The sequence below is a fragment of the Chelmon rostratus genome, chromosome 14, assembly GCF_017976325.1.
Source record: "Chelmon rostratus isolate fCheRos1 chromosome 14, fCheRos1.pri, whole genome shotgun sequence".
Lineage (NCBI taxonomy): Eukaryota > Metazoa > Chordata > Actinopteri > Chaetodontiformes > Chaetodontidae > Chelmon > Chelmon rostratus.
In genome coordinates this window covers 14,035,749-14,060,309 of record NC_055671.1, presented here as the reverse complement: position 1 = coordinate 14,060,309, position 24,561 = coordinate 14,035,749, and the positions used below count along the sequence as shown (strand labels likewise).

At 42.5% G+C, this 24,561-nt stretch overlaps 3 protein-coding genes across 3 annotated transcripts in view; 2 read left to right on the top strand and 1 right to left on the bottom strand.

The window, feature by feature from the left end:
• The window catches only part of pds5b (PDS5 cohesin associated factor B), a 28,656-nt gene extending 21,161 nt beyond the window's left edge, over positions 1 to 7,495 (top strand). Inside the window, exons 21-35 of the mRNA XM_041951776.1 lie at positions 280 to 438; positions 671 to 739; positions 983 to 1,119; positions 1,221 to 1,344; positions 1,563 to 1,767; positions 2,008 to 2,122; positions 2,423 to 2,555; positions 2,673 to 2,792; positions 3,232 to 3,294; positions 3,389 to 3,534; positions 3,848 to 3,920; positions 4,984 to 5,396; positions 5,525 to 5,605; positions 6,472 to 6,568; positions 6,684 to 7,495. Of these exons, the coding sequence (XP_041807710.1) occupies positions 280 to 438; positions 671 to 739; positions 983 to 1,119; positions 1,221 to 1,344; positions 1,563 to 1,767; positions 2,008 to 2,122; positions 2,423 to 2,555; positions 2,673 to 2,792; positions 3,232 to 3,294; positions 3,389 to 3,534; positions 3,848 to 3,920; positions 4,984 to 5,396; positions 5,525 to 5,605; positions 6,472 to 6,568; positions 6,684 to 6,716 (1,968 nt within the window). The 3' untranslated portion in view covers positions 6,717 to 7,495. The remainder of the gene's footprint in view (positions 1 to 279; positions 439 to 670; positions 740 to 982; positions 1,120 to 1,220; positions 1,345 to 1,562; positions 1,768 to 2,007; positions 2,123 to 2,422; positions 2,556 to 2,672; positions 2,793 to 3,231; positions 3,295 to 3,388; positions 3,535 to 3,847; positions 3,921 to 4,983; positions 5,397 to 5,524; positions 5,606 to 6,471; positions 6,569 to 6,683) is intronic.
• A 3,241-nt stretch (positions 7,496 to 10,736) lies between these two features.
• Positions 10,737 to 20,295, top strand: kl (klotho). The gene is made up of 13 exons (XM_041951901.1): positions 10,737 to 11,591; positions 12,268 to 12,698; positions 12,791 to 12,870; positions 13,060 to 13,222; positions 13,624 to 13,729; positions 14,242 to 14,391; positions 14,648 to 14,883; positions 15,449 to 15,644; positions 15,778 to 15,956; positions 16,850 to 16,957; positions 17,215 to 17,320; positions 18,078 to 18,204; positions 19,221 to 20,295. The coding sequence occupies exons 1-13, from the start codon at positions 10,875 to 10,877 to the stop codon at positions 19,553 to 19,555; spliced, it is 2,934 nt and encodes a 977-aa protein (XP_041807835.1). The 5' UTR covers positions 10,737 to 10,874; the 3' UTR covers positions 19,556 to 20,295.
• Positions 19,378 to 23,324, bottom strand: rfc3 (replication factor C (activator 1) 3). The gene is made up of 9 exons (XM_041951902.1): positions 23,170 to 23,324; positions 22,582 to 22,719; positions 22,355 to 22,422; positions 22,005 to 22,102; positions 21,622 to 21,803; positions 21,372 to 21,508; positions 21,164 to 21,262; positions 21,001 to 21,070; positions 19,378 to 20,899 (listed from the first exon to the last, which is right to left on the bottom strand). The coding sequence occupies exons 1-9, from the start codon at positions 23,254 to 23,256 to the stop codon at positions 20,708 to 20,710; spliced, it is 1,071 nt and encodes a 356-aa protein (XP_041807836.1). The 5' UTR covers positions 23,257 to 23,324; the 3' UTR covers positions 19,378 to 20,707.
• Between the last annotated feature and the right edge of the window lie 1,237 nt (positions 23,325 to 24,561).

The following is a 24,561-nucleotide window of genomic DNA, read 5'->3' as shown; positions in this document are numbered from 1 at the left end:
CTGAATCCAGAAGAACTTTGAGCTATACTGACGTAGATGGATAATGTGGTATAACTTAGGTTGTCTGCCCAAATAGAGCCAACTGTTTTGTTTCATCTTTACTTGTCAGGGCATAATAAGCAGAGAGTTTTAGTTATTCATTTGTGTTGTTAAAATTTAGCCATGAAATAAAAAGACAAATATTTGTCGACGAAATGAACACTTAACACAAGTTGGTAGATCTGCATGTCTGACGCAGGATAAAACAGTCAATGAGATGTTGTGTTTGTATCTTTCCAGCCTCTGCACAAAGGCCTGGACCCTGCCAACCTGGAGCAGCTCATCACTCCTTTGACTACCTTGGGTCACTTGGCTCAGCTGGCCCCAGAACAGTTTGCCGCACCGCTCAAATCTCTAGTCGCCAACTTCATTGTGAAGGATCTGCTCATGAACGACAGGGTACGCACAACATCTGTATATACTCTCTATATACACACATCACAAATACCAGGCTCGTGTCAACAGCCTCAAAGTTGAAGACCTAAAATCTATCGAAAATATGTGACAGTTTTTAAATAGTCATTAATGTGTATTTGTGTACTACTCTGAGGTCACCACAGTTCTAGGATCAGTATTTCTGCTGTCTGGCTGTTTATAGCAAGTCTTATTGTATTATTTGTGTTGCCTGTAGATTCCTGGCAAGAAGACAACCAAACTTTGGGTTCCTGATGATGAGGTGTCCCCAGAGACTCTGGCCAAGGTCAGAAGTTAAGCCTTCATGTATCTCTTAAAAAATCTGTCCCTTTGTTCAATCTCCTGCCCTGTGTTTTTATCTGAAGAGTACTTTCAGAGTCATTCTCAAATCACATACATGATTTATTTATTTACCTTTAACAAGGAAAACAGGAGACATCTCCCCTCATTCTGAATATATCGTAACTTAAAGTGATACGCCATTGTTGCCCCGGAAATCATTTTGACCCTCTACCCCTTCTCCATTCAGATCCAGGGCATAAAGCTGATGGTGAGGTGGCTACTAGGAGTGAAGAACAACCAGAGCAAATCCGGCAACTCCACCCTGAGGATGCTGACTGCTATTCTACACAGTGATGGAGACTTAACAGAGCAGGGCAGGATGGGGTAAAGAACAAAGCCTGTACTTTATCAGACAAACCTGAGGTCCTGTTTGTGTCTATCCTCGTTAACTGTATCTCCTCTGCCTCCTTTCCATCATCCTCCAGTAAACCAGACATGTCAAGGCTGCGGCTGGCAGCAGCGTGCGCCCTGCTGAAGCTGGCACAGGAGCCCTGCTATCACGAAATCATCACACTGGAGCAATATCAGCTGTGCGCTCTCGTCATCAATGTAAGAAATGACGCAAGCTCATGCTCGTTTTAGGGCTCTGCATCTTATTTTCTGTTTTTATGGTTCTGATTTTGTATTGCGTCTAAATGATGCACTGGGTATAATTTTCTCTCCAACACCACCCCTACATTCCCTCCCTGCATGTCTCTAAACCATTTCATCATCTGTCTCCTCCTCCTAATCATTGTCACTGTTTTCTGTTCCTCTTCGTTCTGAAGGATGAGTGCTACCAGGTGCGACAGTGTTTTTCCCAGAAGCTCCACCGGGGCCTGTGCCGCCTCCGTCTGCCTCTGGAATACATGGCAGTGTTCGCTTTGTGTGCCAAGGACCCTGTGAAGGAGAGGAGGGCTCATGCTCGCCAGTGCCTGGTGAAAAACGTCAACATACGCAGAGAGTACCTGAAGCAGCACGCCGCCATCAGTGGTAAAGAAACTGAACAAGATCTGACAATTTTCAAATGAAATCTAAATGTTTATTTTCCTTTTTAAGGAGCTACAAATATGTGATATCACTATGAAGAGTACGTTTTTAAAAAAAAATGGCCCAGGGAAAAGGACTTGATATAATCTTTTGCTTTCCTTAAAGTGTACATGGCAGTAATCATTAGTATTGTTTTGATGAGGTACGGTTGCTGTAATATTTACCTTGTGTGTGTGCCAACAGACAAACTGTTCTCTCTGCTGCCGGAGTATGTGGTGCCCTACACCATCCACCTGCTGGCACATGACCCAGACTACGTCAAAGTACAGGACATCGAGCAGCTCAAAGAAATTAAAGAGTAAGAAGTGGATGGGAAAGCTGTTTGCTGATAACACTTAAAATAAAAGGAAACTTAAGATAAAAGAAAACTTAAAAAATGAGAAATACACTTTTTATGAATTAAACATGGAGCTATGTTGGCCAAAAAACACAAAGCACTTTCCCACCACACATTGATCACTCTGTTACCATAATTCATAAATAGCAACTGTAGAATTTTAAGGTCTATGTCCAAGAACTTAAAAAGAAAAAGCTATGAAATTATGGCTAGAATTCAAAGTCCTGTATGCTGATGTATGAAATTCCCCTTCTTTGTCAGGGCTCTGTGGTTTGTCCTTGAGATAATTATGGCCAAGAATGAGAACAACAGCCACGCCTTCATTAGGAAAATGGTGGAAAATATCAAACAGACGAAAGATGCTCAAGCCCCCAGCGATCCCAAAACCAACGAGGTACACATTACATCTGCAATGTCACGCACACTGAATATATAATATACGGATAATACATATTCATTCACAGCTCTAAGTACCATCCTGCTGACCAGCGTGTATGTCTTCCCTGTACAGAAACTCTACACAGTGTGTGACGTAGCCATGCACATTATTATGTCAAAGAGCACCACCTACAGCCTGGAGTCCCCAAAAGACCCTGTGCTGCCCTCATGCTTCTTCACCAAACCCGACAAGGTTGGTCTCTCCTTTCTCAGAAAACCTTCAATATTTTATTACCAGTGCAGCGTTTTCTTTTCTATTCTTTTTTTGCTGTATGGCAACAGTTGAGCAGCAAATGAGAACACAGCTCAAGTTGCACATTTACTTTTTGTGTATTGTGGATACTAATGTATATGCACCTCCAAGTGTTAATTAAAAGATAATCACAGATTAATTGTATTTTTTCTGGTTGTGATAGCTGGTAGTAACCTAGTTTTTGTTTATGTAAACATGGGTTTGTTTCAAGAGGAACTGTCAACACAGCTGGCACACATTTTGACTAATTAGATTGTTCAGCAGGAGAAAACCTTTTCCTCATAATCCTCAGCTTGTGTTTCAGGGTTGTTGTGTTTTTTGGTAACTGTTGTTTTCCACAAACATTCACATGACACAACAATATTTCTCTTTGTTTCAGAATTTCAGCAACACAAAAAATTATCTCCCACCAGAGATGAAGTCATTCTTCACACCAGGAAAGGTGAGCTTAATCGAACCCCTGAATAGTCATGTTGGCTTTTTGTTGGATGGAACACACATTAAAGTGAAAAACTCGTCATCTCTCCCTCCTCCAGCCCAAGTCGGCGAACGTTTTGGGTGCAGTAAACAAGCCGCTGTCGACTGCGGGGAAGCAACTCCAGAGTAAATCTTCCCGCATGGAGACCGCCAGCAATGATGACTCCTCGTCCAACCCAGGCTCCCCACAACGCAGCAAGACCAGGTATAAGACCTAATGCACATGCTGTACACACTCCTCTAAACACTCAGTATGCCACAGAGCAGACCAGCAAACCCAAGTCAAACCCTGACATCAACAAGCGCTATCCCTGCTGAAGCTTTGTCGAGTAAGAAACTAAATGTTCTGATCCCTGAACCTGCGTGTAAATGAAAGATAAATGAAACAAACTTCCTTACAGTGCAGTGAGATGTTCACTGACATATGATCGTAGACTCCCCAGGACCACAGACAGAAACAGATTTTGTATCTTGAGTTGTATATAAAACAGTAACCATTAATAATTACTGTGTTTCAGGCACGACAGCACAGAAATGGATCACAGTGAAAATGAGGACATCACCCTGAAGAGAGCAGACAGCACTGACAAGGTATTAAAACCTCTTTATGTACTGATATAATATCTACTAATTAAAGTTATTTGTGTTTTATCAGAGTGAAAATGAACCTTTCGGTCAGCATATCCACATTATGAATGAGAGTTTCTGTGACGTCTTGTATGTAAATATCATCTGAAAGCTCCTGTAATCATCCTGAAAATATCCCATTATTGAACTATTTGTTCTAAAATATTGGGATGGCGTATATAATCAGAATCTCTCAGCTAGAATCCTCATGAAAGTGTTCGCACCCCCCCCCAGTGGGAAAGATACGTGATTTCGTCATTTTTATCATATTTGCGCAACCCTATTTCAAAGAAATTAAGCTTGATTTCCTTCTTATTACTGTTATTTAGTTTTGTGCACCCATGACAGCAATTAGATAAACAGGCAAAAATAAAATGGCTTTTGTATACAGGGTGATCTTAGCGGCACATTTGGAGAAACTGGAGTATTGCAAGTAATGAAAAACTGTTTTATAGTATGACTGCACAAATAAACTGAAAGCATTATCTGAAATGACACCATAGCTTCGGATGAGTAGAAGTGGGCACGTTGCTGTGATCCAGCTAAGTGTTGCAGTCATAAACCCTCATGGCTCTGTGTTTTGATCCTACTGTGCAAACACCTGCTGGATTGAAGTCAAGACAGGATTAGTGAGTACACGTTGTGTAAACTATCATGAATAACAGCCTCCAGACCTACTGAATACAACATTAAGTACTTTAAGCCGTGTCGTCTATCAGAAAATGTCAATGTTACATACATTTCAAATGTTTGACAAGAATGTATTCATATTCACAAATATATTACAACCTGTTTCTTACATTCTTCTGGGTTTCAACAAGTTTATCTTCAAAGGAAGCAAAACCAGAAACCAGACGGTTTACAACTTTCCTGAGGTGAAAAAATGTCACCATTCAGAAAAAAATATGTAATAAGACTTTTCAAAGAACATTTTCAGATCATGAAGGCCTCTGGTTTGGTCATGAAAAGTCTTGTGTCACGCAGGAAGTTTTACAGCCCTTGTCATCATGTGGTCTTTCTGTTACAGGATATTGAAAAGCCACGCGGTCGCAAACGTGGCGTGACCTCCAGTGACGACCAGGACAGTAAGCCAAAGCGTGGACGCAAGAAGGCGGCAGCCAACACGACCGCGACGGCCGAGTCCGAGGACCAGTGGGACGAGGACAATCGGCCAGAGGACGAACAGAACAGCCCGCCGAAAAAAGGACGCAGGGGCCGGCCTCCAAAGTCTGCCACTCCCAGTCAGGATGCACCTTCTAAGGGAAAGAGGGGAAGAAAGAAGGCAGCTCCTCCACCAGAGGATGATGAAGAAGAGGAGGAAGAGGAGAGAGGGGAGGAGGAAGCAGAGGAGGAGGAGGAAGAGGATGACAGGAGCAGTGAAAATATGGAGTTGAAGACCAAGGGAGGAAGGCAAGCCAGGGCGCCGCGGCGATCACAAGGGTAAGAACAAAGCTCCCTGTGATGTAAATGCAGACAGAAGTTGGAACAGCTTCACTAATGACATCTGCTGTTGGCAATGAGATCTCTGTCAGCAAGATTCATTTAGACTCAAACGCTTAATTCCACAGCTCGGAGTCAGCAGAGTCCACACCGCAGAAGAGGAGAGGACGTCCACCCAAATCAGCTCAGCCAGCTGCCAAGAAACCAGCGTAAGATGCACTCTAGTTTTTTGATCTTCCAGGCTTTTGTTTAAACTCCAGCTCACATTCTCCACCTTTTTCTTCTAGGACTAAAGTGAGGGTTTTGTAATGTTGTTTGTTTTGGGTAAAATAATTGCAATGGACCAGCCTAGTATAATATTTCTTGAGAAAAACATTCTTGGCACAATGGCAACTTTTTCCAGATTTCTCAAAAAAGGCTATATGATGGGCTAAGAATGACTTTTTCATTCGGTCAAAAATAAGCCTTTAAGTTCAAGATAATTTCTCAGAATCTTATTGTTATATACTCTCTACTTCATCCATCTTATTATTCTCATCTAAAATTCCATGAAAAGCACAAAACTCCCTGTCATAACATCTTTGCTGCTTCAGGTTAATTAATATGAGGGTGTTGTCTTTTTAAAGAAAAGGTGTGTGTGTGAGTCTGCAGTTTACATATTATGCAAGTCATTGATTCCTCCTTTTTGTACAAATTATTACAAATTAGCTGTGAAGTGGAGCACACCTGTACTGTGTCCATGCCACTTTGTGCACAGAATGTGGTCTGATAGGTGAGACAGATTAATTAGGTTCATCATGAAGTGCAACAGAATCTAGATTACAAGTGAGCAGTTTAAAGCATTACTGTGTCTTACTGGCCAGTGTGGTGTGTTAACTTACTGATTTATCTATTAAAGACGCTTCTTACCAACATTTAGCACCTGGTGGGTGATATTTTGGGTGATTTTAATCAGAAAAATTCTCTTTGGTGGGTGGTGGTGATGTGTTTTCGTCAGGTTTCTGAATGTGCAAATTTCTCTCTGTTACATGTTGAGACATTCTGATTCAGTGTGTGTCCGCTCTCTGGTATCCAGGCGTGGTGGGCGATCGAAGGCAGCTGCTGCTAAGGACGACTCTGAGGAGGAAGATGAAGAGGAGGAGGAGGAGCAGGAGGAGGAGCCAACACCTAAGGTACCGAAAGTGTCACATGAATCTTGTCTGGGAATTCTGGTGTTTTAGGCTAATTATGGAGCTCAGTGTTCTGACCAGAGTTTTTACCCGGCTGTGTTTTTTCCCTCCCCCCTAGGGTCGCAAGAAGGCAGCAGGGCGAAGAAGATGAGCTAAAAAAATGAGTGAGGACGAATGAAAACAGTGCGTCTACTCTAAAGTCATGGAGGAATGATGTAGGAAAGAAAATATGGACATTGAACTTTTTAAACTTTTCATACACAAACGCTCCTACTGTTACACAAATTCACACACTTGCATATACCACATGCGCACTACACCAGTACATCTGTATCATCAGCTGTGGGTTGTTGCATTGTGATGATGTCCGCCACATCTCCTTCATACAAGTAGAAATAATTTTAACAGAAAACAAAAAAAGATCACTCTTGTAAATAGTCTCTTATGTCTGTTTCATGTTCTGTTGTTGTGTTTGATGCTGACTGGGAGGATGTTGTAAAGCCTTTACCCGCTGATGCTATTATTATTAAAGTGCTCCCATAAAGCAATATTGCTTATCAATCATTCCCTCTGTGTCACACTTTTTAAAACTGAAAGAGATTAAACATTATCTTTTTTGTGATGTTAATTGTGTCATTTTACTTCAAAAGAAAACATGTTTTTGTTTACAGTTCTGTATATTAATACCTTTTTCTTTTTTTCTTTTTTTTTTTACCATGTATTGAAAAATTTAGAAAGAAATGTCAAAAACCTGTCCAAATGTAGAGTTGCCTCTGGAAAAGATTGTAGTGTGCATCTCATTTTTAGGTTGTACTTACTAGTAGATAAAAGTCATGAGCAGCTGTGGTTGTATTGTTTGTCACTGCTGATTATCTTGGCCTCACATCCACCCAGTCAGATCCTCCGTTGTATCAATATAATTCTCTATAAAACCTGAAATGCTCGATTTCTCTTTATTTCACTTTGAAGTCTTGGATGAAGCAGTTTGCTTAAGGGCGTAATCGGCTGTGATGCCTTCAGTTGTACTGGAAATCAGGCAGAACAGAAAGGTCAAGTCAGATGGCACAAACCATTACATTATTATTATTGTTATTTTTATTTCAAAATATCTGTAATTGAACCTTTTTTGAAATTATTGTTATCCTGTCCTACAGCCATTGTTTTTGAAAATTTCCAGCTATGTAATGGATAACCCTAATGCCTTTTGTACATTGTCCTTCACACATCCATGATAATGCCTGAGAAGGTAGACACCCCATAATCGTATTAGATGATGCAGGAGCTCATGGTTTGTTTAAAAAAAAAAAAGAAATTAGAGGGTATTATACCATGGCTTCTTGCATATTACATTAAAATTATAATAGAATATATATAGAATGGCCCACCCTACTCTGCCTCCGATTGGCTAATAAACGTTGCCTTCGTTTGATGGCTTGGTAAGGTTCAGGTATGAGAAATGATGATTGGTTAGGGTTAGGGAAAGAATATCAAGGGGAACCAATCACAGGCAGAGTAGGGCGGGCCGCCGAAATACCCGCCACATACGTTGCAGGACAACATCACAACAGGAAGGTGTTCAGAAAGGTGGAGCGTGAGTTTTAAAATCCAGATATGTTTTGATACCGGGAGACTGAAATCCACGGGTAGTGCTGCATTCTGCTAAATGGTATTAGAAAAACCTATCATTATTTAGGTTTTCTATTTAAATCGTGTTTCCTTCCCCTTCCGCTAGCATGTGGTGGTGTGAACGCCCAGGTAAATATGATTAAACACTTCCTAAATTTGCGTGTTTTTTACTGACAAGCTCTTAGTCTTATTTTTCGGTTGTTATGGGTGGTTAAACAAGTAGTTTATCACTATCTCCACACACTTCAGCTCAGGGCTACTCTTTGTTGTCTTTACTCATAAACTAGCTAGTTAGCTTAAATGCGCGATTCATTAAGAATTACGAACAAGCCCCTTCGCCACAGGTTTCCGGTTCAACGCCACACCTTCCAACCAATCAGAATCGCCTTTTCAGGGGCCCTTGTTTAAAAAGAGTATACTGAGCTGTGCGCGTGCTCCAAGCGTAGTACAGGCCTTTATCACAGTTGCTATGTTGACAAGCGACTGTAGGAAAAACACAGGTGGAAATAATCACATCAATGATGGCTGATTTCCATCGTGCTGCTTCACTTTTGGGATCCCGGTATTGTGCATGCTGGCTCACTCACACTGTCATGGCTTACTGGACCACTTGAATACAACCGAGCCATTGTTTGTTATTGACATCTGTGCTTCTGGAAGTCAACATGTCTGCTGTGAAAAAGGTCTATGTTTTCAATCAGAAAAAGCATTGTAGCATAGCATGTTGGAGAGAAATTGACACCTGATTTTTTTATATGTAGAATTTTGTGAACCAAATGATGAACCAAGCGTTGTCTATCTCTGCAGTATTATCATATATTTGTGTTTATAGTAGGGTTTTGATATTAGTATACAAGCATTTAGCACATTAATCTCTTTTATACCAAACAGAAATGATACAATATTTGTGTTTTATATATTTCCTCAGGTGTTTCTCTGGCTGTTTCATCACCATCACAATTAGCTTTTAATGTCTTCCAGCTGTGAGCACATGACGCAGCACCCACTACATGTTTAATATGGATGAAAACTCTCTCTCCATTTCATTATTTGTAGTGTGCTCAGCTTGTGCTCTCAGGCTGCCAGGCGTCACTTGATGGTGTCTTTCGGTTTATATATGGAGGCTAGCAGGGCTCTACATTGCTTATGCATGTACACCTGAGATGGGAACTTTCCAGTGCTGCTCAGCTCGGTGGAAAAACACCCACACACCACGTTCTTCCCCCGGTTATGATCCATGACAGGCCATAATCACATGCTGCTCGGCTGCCAGGTGAGTCTGTTTTCCTGCGTTGGATAAACCACCTGCCTCTCAAGGCAAATGCAATGAATGACTGCATTCTTCCCCTCTGTCACTGTCTGAGCTGCACATCACTGAGAGGCCGCATCTACTCTGTGTGTAATGTTACTGTTAAAATTCACTGAGCTGACCGTCCACAAGAGTCTGTGAAAGGTGTATACACCTTTAATTGTACTTTAATGATTTGATTGCGTAAGTCTAGCTAGTTTATTGAAGACATTTTCACACCATTGATCAGGCTTCCCCCAATGTTATTAGTCTGGGTTTCACTATGAGAAGTTTAAGCTTTTCCAAATTGCTTAACTCTGAGAAACTGTATCCTTTGTTTCTGGCAAGATTATTAACAAATAATAACAAATGTATTGATACAAATATATCAATCAATCAGTTCTACGTTGATGTACAACAAAGAAAAGCAGAAAGTTCACACACTGGAGAAACTGGAGGAAGTGAATTTTGGCCAGTTTTGGTTGAACAATTATTTTAACAATCTATTATTTGTAAAACAAATAATAATATGTGTAGAAATAATAACATCTCAAAGCTTACCTGTCCAGAAAATGTCCATTGTGACCCAGGATGTCACACCGCAAGCAGAGAGCTGACAGTTTATTACTTTGTTCCAACACACACGCATGCGCACGCACGCACACACACACCAACAGGCTGGCACCTCCTCAGATATTCAAGCAGGTGCTATATGGATCAAGTTGGCCAGCAGTAAGAGGCCGAAGTTTCCAAGCAACCGAGATGAAAGCAGGACGATAAGGAAGTAATGTGACCATGGTGCAGCAGGGTGCACTGACTCTGCTGTTTGCATATCTTCTCCTCACCCCTCACGCCCCCTCCTCTCCCTCCTCTCCCTCATCATCTTCTGCCTGCACGCGCTCCTGGCTGAGCTTGATCCAGTGAGAGATGCAAATGAGTTTTTTTTTTTTTCCCATGTCGTTCACATGTGACATTTAAATGGAATTATGAGATTATCTGCCAGCAGAGGATGTATGATAGTGGTGCTGTTAGGGGGATCATATTAAGGGTTTCGCACCTGGGTCACTCTCCTGAGGTGCTACATAAACTGCTAAAGAAAAAAAAAGTGCGAGCACTCCTCATTTATCCATTCAGCCACTACAGGACCTAACGTGTCTCTGCTTCGCTTAAGATTGATCATTTGGGGCTTTTAACATCATGTTGCGCCTGGAGACCTTCGTGCGTCAGGTGCTTTGGCTAATAATTGATAGATCTGAAGAGGCGGCGTGCGGTGGGTTCACAGCTGGCTGGCTGCACTCTACAGCCCCGCTGTTCAGTCACCGAAAGCCACCAAGCATGGTTAAATGAAGATTATAGTCAAAGAGTGGGCACCCGAGTCCAGGTCTGACAGGCATCATGAGTGCTTTGCTCGCCCTTTTCACCTTTCTCGCCTTCGCCTCCGCCGCCGCAAAGCCCAACGCTGGTTTGAAAACGTGGGGACGTTTCAGTAAGCTGCCCTATCCAGGAGACAAGGCTTTCCTCTACGACACCTTCCCCAAGGACTTCATATGGGCGGTGGGCACGGCGGCGTACCAGGTGGAGGGCGCGTTCGAGAAGGACGGCAAGGGGCTCTCCATTTGGGACACTTTTACGCGCGGTGGGAACCGGATGGCCACCGGGGACGTGGGCAGCGACAGCTATCACAACATCCACGCCGACATAAGAGCGATCCGGCAGCTCGGGGTCAGCCACTACAGATTCTCCCTGTCCTGGTCCAGGATTTTTCCCAACGGCACCCGCGGGAGTTACAACGAAATCGGCACCAACTACTACCGGACCCTCATCAAGAGGCTGAAGGAGTTCCGCGTGCAGCCGGTGGTCACGCTCTACCACTGGGACCTGCCCGATCACCTCCAGCAGAGCCTCGGCGGCTGGAGCAACCCGAAGATTGTGGGGATTTTCAAGGACTACGCAGATTTCTGCTTCCAGACTTTCGGGGATGACGTGAAGTACTGGATTACCATTGATAACCCGTTTGTGGTGGCGCGGCACGGATATGGCACCGGAGTGGTCGCTCCCGGGATAAAGAACGACCCTGATCTCCCGTTCCGGGTTGGACACAACCTCCTCAAAGTGAGTGCTGGGCAATGATTTCACAAGATCATAACTGTTTCCTCTGTTTCTCTTACATTACGACGATATGCACCTTCAGTGTAGTTCAATGTGTTATTTTTATGGTATTCTGTGGTGGAAAAAACATTTAGAAAGTAGCAAAACCAAAAATACCCCCAAAGTACAAAATACAACATCAATTATTAAGTATTAAAAGTAAATTGCTCATACAGAAGCATCCTTTACTGAGTGTTGTATTATGACTGATCCATTAAGGTGTAAGCAGCATTTTATTATTAGAACAGATGGAGCCATGATGAATACTTTATAAGCCTATAAATTGGCTTCTACAGCTTCTACAGCAATAAATCATTATCACCTTATACGATGATCGTATGTTTTGGATGAAAATTTAAATGAAAACTATCCAGTTAATTTAAGCGTACAGTGTTTCTAAATTGGTGTGTACTCTAGTGCAAGTATCTAGAGTACTAACAATAAAGTTTCCCATATTTCACATTTATGATATCATTAGAATATCATTATATTCTTTAATCTTTTTTGTTTTGATGTGTGGAAATCTCCCTGTGTTTCACTTATAAAGTTTAAATAAAATGTGACTCATCCTCTCCTACCTCCTCCTCCTTCATCTCCTCTGTCTGTCCAACATTTCTCTCTCTGTCTGTTTCTCCTCCAGGCTCATGCAGCTGCGTGGCACCTCTACGACCGCCACTACCGACCCCGTCAGCAGGGCAAGCTGTCCATGGCACTGGCCTCTCACTGGATCAAGCCGAGTCGCACCCGCCTGGAAAGCCTGCGAGAGTGCCAGTGCTCCCTGGACCACGTCCTGGGCTGGTTCGCCCGGCCGCTGTTCACAGACGGAGACTACCCTCCCTGCATGAAGGCGAGGCTGGGCTCACGGCTGCCCTCCTTCACCCAGGAGGAGAGGGAGCAGGTGAGGGGAACGGCCGACTTCTTCGCCCTCTCTCACGGGGCGGCCCTGAGCTTCCAGCTCATCAACGACAGCCTGAAGTTTGGGCAGCAGGAGGATCTGGACCTGAGGATGCTTCTCTACTGGGTCAACGCCGAGTACAACAAGCCGCCCATCTTTGTGGTGCAGAGCGGTTGGTAGGTTCAGGCGTTATGTTGATTTGTCTGTACGTCTGCGATGTTTTTGTGTGTTGTTCTGTAGATCTTGTTTTCACTGCTTCTCAACGCAGGTACGTCCTCGGAAATACCAAGACTGAAGACCCAAAGCACATGTACTACCTGAAGAGGTTCATCGCAGAGGCGCTAAAATGTGAGCAATGACACAGTCTGATGTCATTCATGCACCACAAACAGCATGATAATCCAGATTTGTTTCATTTTTGAACCGAAAACTCAGCTACGTTCAACTGGAACATGAACCATTTTGCATGAAACTGAAACTTCAAATTTCAAGGAAAGGCTGCAAGTTCAATCTGAGCTGTCTGTATTTGCCACACAGCAATCATCATAGACGGTGTGAATGTGATTGGATACACAGCCTGGTCTCTGATAGACGGCTTCGAGTGGCACAGGGAGTATGGGATACGACGGGGACTCTACTATGTTGACTTCAACACTCCTGACATGAAGAGGGAGCCAAAGACATCTGCCACCTTTTACAGGTGCATGCTACAATGTGATGAGCAGTGATTTTGAAAAAGGATGCTCGATATCGAAATTTGTGCAGATATGTTGATTTTATTTTTGCAGGTATCAGAGGAAGAAGTCTGCTCCCTTCCTTCAGTCATAAAAAATGATAGTTAGACATTACTGATATTTGTCATATTTAAACAAATTCTAGAGTAGAAATCACTATAGACGTCATATTTAAACATGTCACATACAGCCCAATTTTAAACTCCCTGACATTGGTCACATTTTTATTATTAACATACACAGACGTGCAATAATGGTTTCAGGTTCGTCTTTGAAAGGGCTTTTTTGGTAAAGCTGTGCACAGAATGGTACTGAGCACTACAGGGCTAGTTTTCACTGAAGTGATGATAATTCATTTCTCCCAAAGAAATGTCATCCAGAGGAACGGTTTCCCCGAGCTTCCAGAAAACAGACCAGCACAAGGAATCTTCCCGTGTGATTTTGCCTGGGGGGTCTCTGCCAACTCCATACAGGTATGTGTATTTGTGGAAGGATGGGAGACTTGTCGAGGGTCAGTGGTCTGATAATGAATGAAACAACTGGAATACTTCCTCCAAAATGGAGAAACTTAAGGAAACATTAACAGTTTATTAACTTTGGTTCAGAGATTCAGTATAAACCTCACTAATATTGAGTGAAGTTTTGTTAAGTCTATAATAACTATTCTATAACTATTATTCTCTGATTTAGTAGAAAGAAAAAGGAGTTGCAATTCTCCTCTTTCACTTACATCATGTGTATCACATTGTTTTGAACCTGCAGTTTTCATGGTGAAAGTCCAGCTCAGAAACAGCCACGACGATGAATCCTCTCTTAATCATAAACCACGTCCCCTCACGCTGTCTGCCAGCGGAGCCAAACTGCACAGGACCACCTGCTATTATCGATTTGCCCCATTTGGCCTTTGTTTGCATTTGTGTGTGTGAGGTAAACGCTGCGTGACGGGGCGAGTGTTTACATTGGTGTGTCTCGGTCCATGTCATAGGTGGAGACCACGCCCAGCCAGTTTGCAGACCCCAGTGTTTACTTATGGAACATCTCCAACAACGGAGAGCTGATGAGGCTGGAGGGCTTCAGTGCGCCACCTCTACGCCGATCCACACACTGTGCTGATTACGCCACCATCCGACAACAGGTAGGCCCTCCTACCTGTCCAGCATTTAGCTCTTGAATATCTTTACACTTTCAAAAACAGAGCAAGAGGAGTTTTGTAGGTGCAAACTGTAGGTGTTCAAACACTGATTAGCAGGAGAGTTTGCTGTCGTGTACTTGTAAAGCATAAGGCCCCTGAAACAAACTTAATATTAAAAAGGCAAAATTTTGAATAGGTTTTTACGTCAATGTATAAAAGTTAAAGTTGTGGCATGTTTATCCCCCCTCCGTCTCTCCAGGTGGATGAAATCCAGCAGGTGGGGGTGAACCACTTCCACTTCTCCCTCAACTGGTCAGCTCTGGTGCCCACAGGTGACGTGGCTCATCCCAACGCCACTCTGCTGGGCTACTACCGCTGCTTCACCCGCCAGCTGCTGCAAGCCAACGTCACGCCCGTGGTCACCCTGTGGCACCACACACGCCAGCGCAGCAGCCTGCCGGCCCCGCTGGACACCACCAACAGGTGGCTAAACAGGTGAGACACAGTGCGGAGTGACGGTGGTTAAAGCTGTTTTAACTCCAGCAGGTGTCGTGATAGTTTTTTAACCCCCCCCCCCCCCCCCCCAGTCAGTTTCTCATTTGAATTCCAGTTCTACATAATTTGCATGGATGCTGAGCAAACCTCATGACCGTTAGAACTGCTCCAAACACAGAACCAATAAGCATCCATCTGTATCAGGTGTGCTTTATAACGATCTATGATAATTTCCCGACTGGTCTGATGTAAAAGTAAACATGCAGCGATGTTCCCAGGGACAGTCTGTCCTTGTTGCCATCAGTATGAAGCCATCCTGATGACTTGCTGCCATGGTTTCATCTTCTCTTCCTGTAATAAAGAGATGTAACTAAACTCAACAATCGCAGCATTTGATGCAGGAACAATCTGCTGTACTGGCATCTTCAATTTAATCTTGGAGATTTGCCATTTATTTCCTCACATGTGTGTATGAGGTTAGCAGTGTTGTGATTTAAAAAAAAAAAAAAAAAAGCCATAGTGCAAACAAAACTAAATGCAACCTTGACTTTTTTTTTTTCCTCAGGAAGACTCCAGAGGCGTTCGCAGACTACGCCAGACTTTGTTACAGAGAACTGGGCGCCCATGTGAAGATGTGGATCACCCTGAACGAGCCCAATGATGAGATGGTGAGCTACCAGGAGGGTCATCAGATGCTGCGGGCGCACGCTCTGGCCTGGCACGCTTACGACGACGAGTTCAGACACACACAGGGAGGACAGGTCAGCACAAGTTTTGTAGTAAATGCAAAGTCTTTTATGATTTAGTTATAGATCAGAATCACTTTAATCAATAGGAGAGTGAAATCGACACAGATGATCACCTGTTCTGCCATGTTTTTGTGCTGCGCCTCAGGTGTCTCTGGCTCTGCACATGGACTGGGTGGAGCCGGCGTTCTCATTCAGCCGCGAAGACGTGGAACCAGCGAAAAGGGTTTTAGACTTCCGCGTTGGCTGGTTTGCAGAGCCGATCTTTGGCAGCGGGGACTATCCCCTGGGGATGAGGAGCTGGCTGCGTCAGCTCAACTCACTTGAGTACAAATACTTTGTTCATTCTTCAATACTTTCACGGTCTCGCCTCTGTAATTTGATGTTTTGATGTATTGCTGGTTGTAGCAGGATTTAAGGGTTGGATTTAGCTGGGATTATTCAAAGGTGTAATATGGTGGGATATCAGTAAGGATTGGTTGAGTGTGACTGTGTGAGTGTGAAAAATGTTTTTGACTCTGTGGCCTGCAGGTCAGTCCACCACTTTGGTCCAGACTGAAATGTCTCAACTGTATTTGACATTTTATACAGACATTCATGATCCCAAAAGGTTTTTGGCAACCAACTCACCAGGTGAAAAATTTAATCTGCCCAGTACTTTAGTTTATGAATTAACGCCCACAAAACTGACATTCCCATCAGCCTCAGCTGCACTTTGTCCTCAGTGGTATTTAGCAAATGTTAACTTGATAACATGCTAAACTAAGATGGTGACCATGGTTATTATACCAGCTAAACATCAGCAGGTTAACATGCTGTCATTAGCATTTAGCTCAAAGCACTGCTGTGCCTGTGCACAGCCTCACAGAGCTGCTATTGTGGCTGCAGATAATACAATTACTTTGTTAGGGTGGGTTTTTTTTTTTTGAGCAACTGACTGAAATCTCAAATTTCAGAGCTTTCAGTGAGCCTACATTTATACAATTAACATCAAACCCATGTTCACTATAATAAATGATTATCTCAGTTTTGATTTTTAAATGTAAATCAGTAAATACTGGGGTCATTGGGAATCAATTGAAACATCATTCATTGTTAAGCATACACAATTAATAATTATTGGGGCAAAAGCAAAACTACTAACTTCTCCTACTTCTTAAATCCTACTGTTAAATGATCCCCTCTTTAAAACGCCATCTTTTCTTTGTGTGTTTCCGCAGCCTGCCCGTGTTCAAAGAGAAGGACAGAAAGCTGGTTAAAGGGACATATGACTTCTTTGCCATCAGTCACTTCAGTACCAAGCTGGTGACACACGCCAAGGAAGACTCGTAAGATAAAAACAATTTTTGCCCTTTTTTGATTTTGATTTGAGAAGACATATAAACAGGAAACAAGCAGGAGAGAGAGGAGCATGACATTAAACAAATGTCCCTCCACCAGGGACCATAAGAAGTCGTAACTGTGCTGGTATTAAAGCAGCTCAAATACGTTGCCCTGATGTAGTGACACTTACAGCATTTTAAATGCTTACATCCCATGAAAGAATAGTTTTGTTTTAAATTTTCTTTCATCTCCATGTCTGCAGGTACACGTACACAGCAATGCTAGAGGTCCAACACATGATAGACACCACGTGGATCATGTCCCCGAGGCCGGTTGTGCCCTGGGGCCTGAGGAAAGCCCTGAACTGGGTGAGACTGGAGGGGTCTGAGTCCCAGTTTGTTTGTCATGTTCAGTAGTAGGCGAGCTGACAGGGACATAGTCAGGAGACAGACGGCTCATGTGGGATTTAATCCGAGTTAGACAACTACTACATCATGATCACATAAATTAAGTCCCCTGCCGCTCAAAAATGTCTTTATTACTTATTGACTGTTTTGTGTTTTGCTTTTTGATTCTGCACTTGGAGTCAAGCAGGAAACATCTTGTGTCCCTTCATAGATTCACAGACTCTGGATTTTCTAATGAGGAAGAAGGAGATGTAACGTTCAGATTATTTAACTAGATTATTGTTTTTTTTGGAAAGAACCATAATAATAATGATAAATTTTATTTGTATAGCACCTTTCAGACAGGAAATGCAGCTCAAAGTGCTTTACAAGACAGAAGTCACATGCACCAAATGAGTGCTTTATATAGAAAAGACAGAATGGACATAAAAACATAAAAATGAATGTAAAATAAGATGGAGAATAAAACCTACTTGATAGTGATAAAAAATAAAGACAATGCATAAAACCACAGACAGACTGCATCTGAAAACCCCCAGCAGACCAGCAGCAGATGATCACATACCAGACACTCTGAAAACCTTTCTGGAGGTGACCTGATGTGTTTTCATACAAACTGGATGAAAACTCTCGAGTTAACTGCTGTTTCAGTGTGATATACTTCAATGGAAGAACCTTGGCAGAGATGAAAGCTGACATTGCTCTTCTGCTGTGTCAGGTGAGGGAGCACTACTGTGATGTACCTGTCTATGTGATGGCTAACGGGGTCCAGGAAGACCCCGCCCGCTTCAAAGACAGCCTAAGAGTGTACTACCTGTACAACTACATCAATGAAGCGCTGAAAGGTGAGACTACAAACACACACATCCTGCCGTTGGGAGTTTATAGGATGAGTATAATACACTTGGAAGGTGAATATTGTTATCACTGCGTGTGTGCACTGAGTGATCAATCCTTTAGAAGTGATGTTTTTCCCTCACTGGTCTCTGGAGAGCTTAATTATTAGACAGGTATTTAGGTCACTGACCCTTGAATAGTCCGCTGAGTCAGAACGCACACAAAAATATCAACAGAGATACGTACTCTACGCCGAATTGTAGAGACAAGGTCACCTGCGGTCCAGTTACCTGGCCTTGTCAAGTTTATTGGGTTACACTCAGTGAAGACCTTGGTCAGCACTCTGAAACCTTGTGGCATCACGCTTTCATGCGCACAGTGTCACATTATTGAATGCTGTCGTGTGCTGTGTCACCACTAAGTGGCAGCCATCCACAGAAAACAGGTTGGATATATTTGTGCAGAGTCATGTTTACACCCTACAAACCAAAGTCTGAATTACATCAACCATGACATGTGAAATATTCATGTTGTAAAATGACACCATGACATCAAACTAAATATGTCAGGAAAACATGCAAATGTTACATTTTAAAGCGTTTTTCATTCAGAGTCTTACTTTTTCAGCAATTTTTTGTTTTTAAATTACTGTACTTCTTATACATCAACACAACAGTTGATTAGTGAGTCATCTGTATTTACAGTATATAAGGTCTTTTTAATTAGTTATTGCTGTAGCCATCAACAACTTTAACTTAATGATTATATTGTCACAGTTGTAATTATATCAAATGTGTTCTTAGGAGTTTTAAGTGTTAATACAATGTCTGCTTATAATTCCATCACAATGTGTTTTAAACACTTTGTTGTATATGTATGTACTTATAGATTATAAATAACAGGGGTTATGGTTAATGTGTTGTCTTTTTCTGCTGTCACACACCCAGCCCGTTACCTTACCTTCAGGAGTAAAGGGAGTAACTCAAAATGAATCTTAACCCTCTCACATCTCCTCCCTTCTCAGCGTTCACTTTGGATGGTGTAAACCTGAAGGGTTACTTTGCCTACGCCCTGAGCGACCAAAGGGACCCGGGCTTCGGCTTGTACGGCCATGTCCATGAGGAGGTCATCATCAAGGCCTCTCTCTCCAACTATCGCAACATCATCAAGCACAACGGCTTCCCCATTCAGGGAGCCACACCCCAGCAGTGTCCCAGCGTGCCTCAGCCCTGCCTCGGCTGCCACGTGCTGGTCAACAGGCCTGTGGTGGGCTTCCTGACTCTGGTGGGCTCAGGGGTGCTGATCACCCTGGGCCTCATTATCTACTACACAGCCAAGAGACACAAGGAGTATTACTGATGATTGTAACAGTAGGATTTGTTCTTATCTTTTTATAAATGACTCAAGGAAAACATGTTATTCAGCAGCGTAGAGTTTTACTTACAAACGTAAATTATGGGACTTGCTTTGACCTTTACATTAAATGAAGTCTGAATAATGAAAATGTTCCAATCTTCACATTTTAAGTGATACAACTGTTATTAAATGTTATGAAAAGTTGGTGTGGATTTCTTGGAAAACCTGCCAGGAACCTTTTAATAGTTGATAAACCTATAAATATCACACAATTCTATTTTTCTGTGTTTTGAATGCCTGTTTGTTTTTAAGAATACTGTGGAATGACTATAATAGAATATTAATCTTATAAATGACTAGATTTCCTGGCTTAACTCAAAAATGAGGTAAATACTGCAAGCAGTTTTAAAAAGGCCATTCTGTGATGTACACACTATTCAGAAGGTGAGGGGTCACCCGTTAGGGGTTGCCACTTTTGAGACGTCTTGCACTCCATCATGCTGCCAACATCATTTCCCCATAGAATCCAAAGGAGTCGTCCAGCAGAGGAAAAAAAAAAATACATTTTACAGTTCAAATCATGTTTGTATCTGCCTTTATGGGTTGAAAGAACACATCAAATGATGATTTTAAGAGTTTTGTAGTTGTTTTTTGTCTGTTATTTAAGAGTTTGACTGTAATGAGTGTATGTTTATATGTACTAAGTGCTTAACCATAAATTTGTTTCAATGAGGTGAAACCCCCCCCCCAAACATTGACACTATATTTCTTGGTGCTGTTTCCATGTTTCCAGCCTGCCTTACATACTGAGGAACATCAGACAGTAATGTAAGCAGTATTATACAACGTAACAGCCACTCTCATCAAGCTCATCATTTCAGGACTGATGGTTAATAAGGTTGATGTATTAAACAAAAATAACATTAAGTGTTATAACATACATTCTGTGTGATGTCTGTTCGTGGTAATAAAACCATGTTTGGTCATATCCATGGAGCAACACCAGATTTAACAGGTTGCAAAGAAAAAGTAATTTAATGTTCAGATCTATTGTCCTTGCAGTATATTTTTAAATGCAAAGTCTTGTTGGGGCAAAAAGGAAGCGCAATTTGAACTCATGTCAAGAAAAGTGTCTGTTTTTAGGTCCATTCAGAGTCAAAACATCATGCCGTCCAGACCGTCTTCCATGAACTTCTTGTAGATGGCCATGAACTTGGCGATGAAGGCCTCCAGGTGGTAGATAGCTTTGCTGCCCAGCTGCAGTCTGTGTTCGTAGAAAGCTGCCATGTGGGCCACCTCTGCCTTCAGTTGGCCATCGCAGTTACTCAGCAACTCTGTGACCAGACCCTGTTAGAGGATTGGACGAGGAAAATTAACACTCATTGCCTCAGACATTACTGCAAACCGTTCTGACACGTTGACGGGAGATGAGGCGTAGTAAACGGTACCTTCATAATGATATCAGGAGGGATGCAGTGAGTCAGCAGCTCGTACAGTCTGGCTCGAACCTCCAGCAACCTGAGACACAGACAGATTTATAAAATCATCCCCACAAGTCTGATGAACTTTTAGTCACTGTCAGAGCCAACAAAACCTCTTTGCCTCTCCTACCTCTGAGGGCTCTGCTGGCTGACGATGGCATTAGCAGTTTCTCTGAGGTAGACCTCCCAGTCGGTCGCCGGGACATCTTGGTCTGCTGAGAATGGATACCTGGAAAAGATTAACACAGGCTAAGCAAGCAGGTATTTTTTGTTTATATCCCATGCTAGCTCACAGACAATGCTGTGGAGGAATGATGATAAACTTTGTGATAACTTACTGTTGCACTCTGCAGGCCTCACACATCAAAAGGGCTTTGCGGAGGTTGCGACCAGACTTCTCAGCGATTTGCTTGGCCAGCTCAGGTGGGAGGAGCAGACCCTCCTTTTTACAGACTGATGTCAGAACACTGCAGACCTAGCAAACAGGAAAAACAAAGAAAAAAAAGTGAAAATATTGTCTTATGTGACAAAATGTAGGCATTGTAATAAGATTATTAGGATTATTAAACCACATCATCTCCATCTTGCCTCTTCTGTGCTCGGCAGAGGAACTCTGACAGCCAGACAACGGCTCCGAATTGGCCCAATGACTTTGGAAGTGGAGGTAGAGTACAGGATGAGACGGCACGTGCTCATATACTTTTCCATTGTCCGGCGCAAGGCATGCTGGGCATCCTTCGTTAGTCTGTCCACCTCTGTCAGCAACACCACTGGGAAAGAAAGTTTGCTAGTTATTACAAGAATGACAGTCTGAAACAATGGCTTCACAGAGCCAGAGGGGGCATCAGGGAAAGGTAGTTAATACAGGAACAACAGTCTTAGAAATACTCTGGTTTCTAAGACTGCTGCTCCAGAACATGATCCAGCATTAGCAGGTTAAACTGGCACAAAGGGATGAGTGTCTTTCCTACCTTTGAACTCTCTCTGGGTGCTTGACTGAATCTGCTGAGACTGAGCCACAGTTTTTATCAGCTCTTGAATCACCACACGGTCCTGGTTACCAGCATCACTGTGTATGACACAGAACAGAAATACTTAGTCCAACTGAAATTCAGTTGCATTTTATGTCTGCTCCAGACAAAATATGCAACATCTTCAGGCTGTAGTTCAGCCATAAAGGCCTACTGATACAGCTGTCACATAAATGCAATGGAGTAAAAAGTGCAAGTGTCTCTGAAATGGAGTGGAAAACTCAAATACCTCCAAACTTTAAGTACAGTGCTGTTGTAAATGTATGTAGCTTCATTCATCATGAAGTTACCTTGGGTTGACTTCCAAGTGGTAGTTGCTGGCTATTGTGTTTATCTCAATTTTTTTCTTTGATGGAGCCTGATGACAGAAAACAGAAACCAGGTTATGTTGCATATAACCTTTAGCAGACAATTTGATTTTGAACTCATGAAGACTGAGAAGAGCGGTGTCCGGAAAGACTGCATGCTGAAAAGCAGCTATAGTCTAGTCTCTGTATTTCATTATTTGCCCTCTCACCACGATGGACTGGTGCTCAATGCGAAGCTTCTCCACCCCTGCTCCATACAGCTCCCTCAGCAGACACATGATGCGGGTCTTCTTCCCCGCGCCGGATGGACCGTACACCAACAGGTGTGGGAAGTCTCCACACTGAACCTAAAACAAGGAGGTTTAGCTTTATAAGCACAGGTTTGCTGAAGCTCCACTGGACTACAGAATTACTTTCCTTAAGTGAGTAAAACATGTTGCTGAGTTGCACCACATTCACTACAGTCTGCATTTCCCTACAATGAACATTACATTAAGCAAACATTTCAGGAGCAGAGAGACTTTGGAGGATGAATCTAGCAATGCACTCGTATGAAATATATGATGTCTCACATTAATTCCACAGTTACTCCAAAATAAGGTTGAAATGATGAACGGTCATCACAAACAAGCTTAGCTCGGGTGGCTCTCCATGTTATATTTGTAGTGAAATGACCGGGCTAACAACGAAGATTCATCAGCGCAGGGTTACATGTTTAAAACTTGAAGCTATTAACTATAATGCTAATGCTAACGTAGCCTGTGTACACTTACAACACATAAGGTTGTTTCTCTTACCAGGTTTTTCAGTTGAGTCGCTTGCTCTTTGTGATAGTCGAGCTTCCCGAGGGAAGTCGGTCGGTATTTGTCCACCCACAGACTCATGGCGTTATGAATTTAGCAACTGTTATCGTCCGTATTGACAGCAAACCCACTGCCGCTAGCTGCGCTCCCGCGAAATCTATTCACATACAACGCGCGCTGCCACTTCCTCTTTTTCTACGGAGAGTCGAACGGGTCAAATCTACGCGCGACCGGAGAATAAACATTTTCATCGTGAAAACTAATGTGAGTACGGTAATTGGGGAAATGTGCTTCTACCTTCTAGTGGCAACACAACAGTGCTTTATCAGATAACGTTAGGCCATTAATAACTGAATTCAGACAGTATGTTAGTATTGGAAACACTTTTAGCAGCGTTAATGAGCTATGCACCAGCCTTGTAGAAAGCAACAACTTGATCCTGTGGACCCTCACCTCCATAGATGTCCGTGATGTCTGCACAGTCACTATCTTTATTGATGATATATGTTCCTCTCCAGATGTCCACATCAGATGACCTCCACTAGTGTCCTTTATGGTATAAGTAGAGATGTGTGTATATACAACCCTGGACAGCCCTGGAGTAGACATGTGTCTTGTTAGGAGAAAGCCAAGCCAAGCCCAGAAAGGGACCCAGCTGTTTATATTTCTTGTCCTGCTCAGTGGCATGTTAATCTGGTTATATCCTGTATGGAATTTGAATGATAGCATCTTTTGAGTCTGTTGCAGCAGATTTGCAGGCGTTTACACTGAAGACAGTGAGGCTGCAATGATGCCACCCAGGAATGTGAAGCAGTTAATCCCATGCAGCAAAAACAAAAGATCACCATGCTGTCATGTCTTGAAATAACCAGAAGGTGTGAGCTTTTTGGATTAGCTCATCTTGTATTTATTGGTAGCATATAGGCTTCTTTCTAAATATGTTACTTTTTATGTAGGGGGTCCTCTTAAATTCTGTGATCACCATTTGATCAACCCAATTGTTTTGATTTTGTGCCATGGAAAAAGACAAAAAAAAGTTAATTCTTAACACACAGGCTCACATAAAATCAACAAATGTAGTTCCATGTTTTCTGTCATGCAGCAATGGAGTTAATACATTTTTCTTTGCTTATCTGACTTCATGCATATGAATGTTTGCTGTCAAAATTAGGTTTTATTGTCTCTCATATTTCACACAGTACCTACGGTACACACTGTCAAGATAAACACATCTTACATAATTCAGTGTGGCCATAAAAAAAGACATTCGTAACAAACCTAATCTGTCATAGATACTCTTTAGCTTCATCTTTCTTTTCTCTAATTGTTTTATTGTGTGTATTCTGGATCTGCCTTACAAATCTTTGTCTTTCTCATTCTCCTCGC

Coding starts and splice junctions, on each gene's coding strand:
- kl (XM_041951901.1), top strand. CDS start 10,875: ATGAGTGCTTTGCTCGCCCTTTTCACCTTTCTCGCCTTCGCCTCCGCC. Junction 12,699..12,790: donor TTTGTGGTGCAGAGCGGTTG/GTAGGTTCAGGC, acceptor TTCTCAACGCAG/GTACGTCCTCGGAAATACCA. Junction 12,871..13,059: donor CATCGCAGAGGCGCTAAAAT/GTGAGCAATGAC, acceptor TTTGCCACACAG/CAATCATCATAGACGGTGTG.
- rfc3 (XM_041951902.1), bottom strand. CDS start 23,256: ATGAGTCTGTGGGTGGACAAATACCGACCGACTTCCCTCGGGAAGCTC. Junction 22,720..23,169: donor CGACTCAACTGAAAAACCTG/GTAAGAGAAACA, acceptor TCCTTGTTTTAG/GTTCAGTGTGGAGACTTCCC. Junction 22,423..22,581: donor TTGAGCACCAGTCCATCGTG/GTGAGAGGGCAA, acceptor TTCTGTCATCAG/GCTCCATCAAAGAAAAAAAT.